At 39.4% G+C, this 4,161-nt stretch overlaps 1 protein-coding gene across 1 annotated transcript in view; it reads left to right on the top strand.

Annotated features, from left to right (window-relative positions):
* Positions 1-4,161, top strand: part of MEIG1 (meiosis/spermiogenesis associated 1) — a gene marked incomplete at its 3' end in the record, with an annotated part of 15,490 nt that overhangs the window by 5,732 nt on the left and 5,597 nt on the right. The window contains exons 3-4 of the mRNA XM_011359646.2: positions 1,053-1,219; positions 4,112-4,161. Of these exons, the coding sequence (XP_011357948.2) occupies positions 1,053-1,219; positions 4,112-4,161 (217 nt within the window). The remainder of the gene's footprint in view (positions 1-1,052; positions 1,220-4,111) is intronic.

Here is a 4,161-nt window from a genome sequence, read left to right as displayed (position 1 = left end):
GGTGGCCGCACTAGGCCTGACCAGTGTTGCCTAGAGCAAGGGTCCTCCACAGGCATTCTTCATGCTGGATTTCCCCACTGGCCTCTGGAGCGCTTTCCCCCCAATTCTACCTTCTCCTTTTCCATCCCCAGGTGTCAGGCATGCATCATGGTATAAAAGCTTTTCCCTCAGACTCCTGCTCCTTCTTTCCTTATGTTTCATAAGCTTTACCCCCGGTAAATTCTGGTACTCTACCTCAGCATCTGCTTTTCTGAGTACCTGAACTCAGAGCACACAGACGCACACAATAATTACCGTTGTCCCCACTTATCTGCGGTTTCATTTTCCATGGTTTCAGTTACCCATAGTCAACCATGGGAAAATATTCCATGGAAAGTTCGAGAATGAAGAAATCGTCCGTTTTAAATGTGTGCCCATATGAGTAGCATGATGAAATCAGGTGCCAGAGGCTCCCTCACACCTAGTACATGAATCATCATCCCTTTGTCCAGCGTCTCCACGCTGTAGATGCTCCCCGCCCCTTAGTCACTTAGTAGCCATCTTGGTTATCAGATCTATTATGAGAGGAAAGAAACCTCTGCTTCCAGCGAGGGGAAATAGAAGAGCGTGAGAAGAGAAACCTTACGTTTTCTTTTTAGGAAGGAAAAAAAAGATGTAGTTTTGAAAATAATCAAATGGAACGGTAGTGGGATATTTTGCCAACCTGCCAAGCAGTTAAAAATGGGTGTGATTTCAGAAATGTGTCAACTATTATTGCCTAGAACAACTATTGCCAGAATTAGTTTCCGGCCTTTCGGACTGCACTCCATAACTCTGAATGCAATTTTATTTGATGAATAAATCAACAGTTCTCTATGTACCTTTCGGGGTTTATTTTATTTCCAAAATAGAACGCGACTCCTTCTCAATCTTGGAACTGGATGTTTAAAGTTTAATATATTTAATAGGATTCTCAACTCTCTATTTTTAAATGCTAATTTTGTTTATTCTTAAAGGGACTTTCAAATTGTCACTATTATGTCATCTATTAATTTCACTTTAATATCTTTCAGAATTAATTGGTAACAAGACGTCTGTAACCATGGCTAGTTCTGACGTGAAACCAAAATCAATAAGTCGTGCCAAAAAATGGTCGGAAGAGATAGAAAATCTGTACAGATTTCAACAAGCAGGATATCGGGATGAAATTGAATATAAACAAGTGAAACAAGTTTCTATGGTAAGATTTATGTCCTACAAACCTGAACTCACAATGAGTTTGTTAGATGATGTAAAGGATCAAAATAAGACAAAGAGCCTGAAAATAACTAACAGAATTCTACTCCATCTCTCTCATTTAATTGATGAGGAAGGAGACCAAGGCCAGAAGAGAGATTTTCAGGCAGAGTGGGGCAAGAGGTGGTCCCTCAGCATGGAAATATTAAGAATTTTCCAGCTTTCATTGAACCGTGCTCTGCTACATGAATCTTTTATGGTAAACCATAAAAGCAGAATCTTTTTTCCCTCACTTAGGCAATTCTATTATTGGATACTCAGTTTGTTGCATAACTATTATTTCTTTATAGTTTCTCTTTTATTTTGACCATAAATTATAAAAGGGTTAAATCCTATTTATTATGGAGATTATAAGTGACAAAAAAAATTAGAGAACAATTCCTGACTTTGGTTGTGCATTCCCGTTAAGAGATTAGAGACATGATTTTGCTTTACAAAGAAAACATCAAAATCTAGACATGGCACCAGTTTAGAATGTGATTTTTTTTTAAAAAAAATCATCTATTCTACCAGAAACTGGAAGATTGAGTTTTTAAGAATATTATAGAATATGACATAGTATTCGTAAATGTTTTAATGTTTAGATTTGGGGTTACAACAAATTATTAACTTGATTTTTTATTTTCATTTATTTTTTTAGTATTTACCATTTTTCCAGAGACTAATTTATCTCTGGATTTTTCAGATCTCTATATTCTCTTCTTCATTCAACTCTTTGATCTCTACTTAATATTTCCTTTAAAAAGACAAGAAAAGGAATGATGATATTACAGAGCGAAAATGCAATAGACTCTTTAACAGACATTAGTAGGGTTGGTGAGGAATGAAGTTAAAAACACTGATTCAATGGAGATTTGATGACTGATTTTCATCTGCAGTCCTCCCTCAGTATCCCGGGGGTTAGTTCCATGACCCACCCCCGCTCACAGATACCAAAATCTGCAGGTGCTCAAGGCCCTTACATAAAATGGCGTAGTATTTCCATATGACCTACATTTGCATGTAGGCTAAAGTAGGGTATGCCTACACATCGCTTCATTCATGTGGATTCAGCATAATGCTTGGCATGTGGCAACTTCAAGTTTTGCTTTTTGGAACTTAACTGGATTTTTAAAAATATTTTCGATCTGCAATGGGTTGGATCTGCAGATGACAGACCCACGGATACAGAGGGCCGACCCTAGTCATCTTCTGACACCTGCTAACATTTTCTTGACCCTGTTAGCAAAAGGTACCCTTCACTAGTGTGTCATCTATGGCTTTTAAATGGAGAAAACACAGCACGAACATTCGCGGTGGGCCTTAAAGGATGGGCAGGGTGGTAACAGCAGGCTTGCCTTGAGTGGCATGTCTCAGTGGACAGTGGCCTGAAGGGTGTGAGTGAAGTTCTTTGTTCTGACCTGGGGCACCCCGCCCTTATGGGCAATATCAGTGCTGACTTATCTCCCTGCCCGTGGACAGCTAAACTTGAAGACCATACCGCTCGGGGCCACCAGAGTCTCAGGAGTGGAGGTCTCCTCAACTGAATGAGAGCAATCAAGTAAAAATCCAAGAAGAAAAAATTATGAAATAGCAAAGAGGTATAAAAAGAAAACTGTCTAGAGGTCGATGAGTGCAGAAGCCATATAGCTGCTTGAAGGCTCTTTATCCCATAGGAAGTGGTCATGTGTTTTCTGAAGCAGCCGCAGTTGGACGAATGTTTCCTCACTGCATGAGATGGTGTTGGAGACCCTCGCCAACGAAAGGGAACCTGCCACTGGCCCCAAGAGGAAGAAAGCTGTAATGATGTCTTGAGAACACCTTCCTTTCTCTGCTGAGAACAGTAGAAGCTATGAAAGGCAAGCTCAACATAAGTGATAGAAAGCCTGACTTTTTTCCATACTATAGATGTCAGAGAGCCTGCCAAGGTTTATCAGATATGCTGCCACCTATTTTGCTGATTCTCAAATAACTGAGACGACAGAAGAGAATGAAAACGTGCTGTCAGTAATCTAGGACATGTATTCTTTTGTATTCATATGCCACTTGCAAGCTGTGGTTAAGTGGGAACCGTGAGATGGTGTTGAAGAATAGGACTTGGTTTTCCAGCCCATGAGACCTGAATAACAGGTTTTTGACCACGAGAGAGGAGTGCATCTCACAAAAATCCAGAAGAAACATATCCAGTGACAGCAACGCATGGACCTGATTAAGTAGGCATAACATATATCTGGAGAGGAAGCGGGGGGAAATGTCCAAATGAGATCAGGCCAAATGATAAAGTAAGCAAACCGATGTGACGTGTGAGAAAGAATAGTGGGAGAGGTAAGAGAAGATCGCCGAAGATGATATTCATGACCTCGAATGTCCATTAAACACTGAGTTTCAAAGTGAACTTGAAATATGGACATGAGGAAATACATATGAACCTTTGAATATATCGAGTTTACCTGTTTCCTTTAGTCACTGTCGCGACATCAACAGTCAGCTCTAGGTGTTTCCAGGATGGGGTCTGGCCTTAGCCCTAATTTCCTCCTGGGGAATTACTTTTAGAAGTTAGGAAGTAATTATGTTTAAAATCATTTATAAACATAGAATAAAGTTTAGATTATTTTGGATGTTTTCTCTACCTACTGAGTAGAAGTTTAATTGTAGAAATTGGAATCTAAAGAGAGGCACCAAATTAGTTGTTTTGCTGTAAAAGGATGAATTTGGATGTGGGTAATACTAGGAGTGTCAATATTTTTACATTTTATGCTTTAAGTTTCTTTATTATACTTTTAACTCTTCGATAGTAAAATAGTGTATAAAATGAAGCCAGCGTGACAGTGTTTGTATTCTGGCTTGTGATGTGCAGGTAGATCGTTGGCCAGAGACTGGATATGTGAAGAAACTTCAGAGAAGAGA

The sequence above is a fragment of the Pteropus vampyrus genome, unplaced genomic scaffold (assembly GCF_000151845.1).
Source record: "Pteropus vampyrus isolate Shadow unplaced genomic scaffold, Pvam_2.0 Scaffold49, whole genome shotgun sequence".
Classification (NCBI taxonomy): Eukaryota; Metazoa; Chordata; class Mammalia; order Chiroptera; family Pteropodidae; genus Pteropus; species Pteropus vampyrus.
This window is presented reverse-complemented; position numbering and strand designations above follow the sequence as displayed.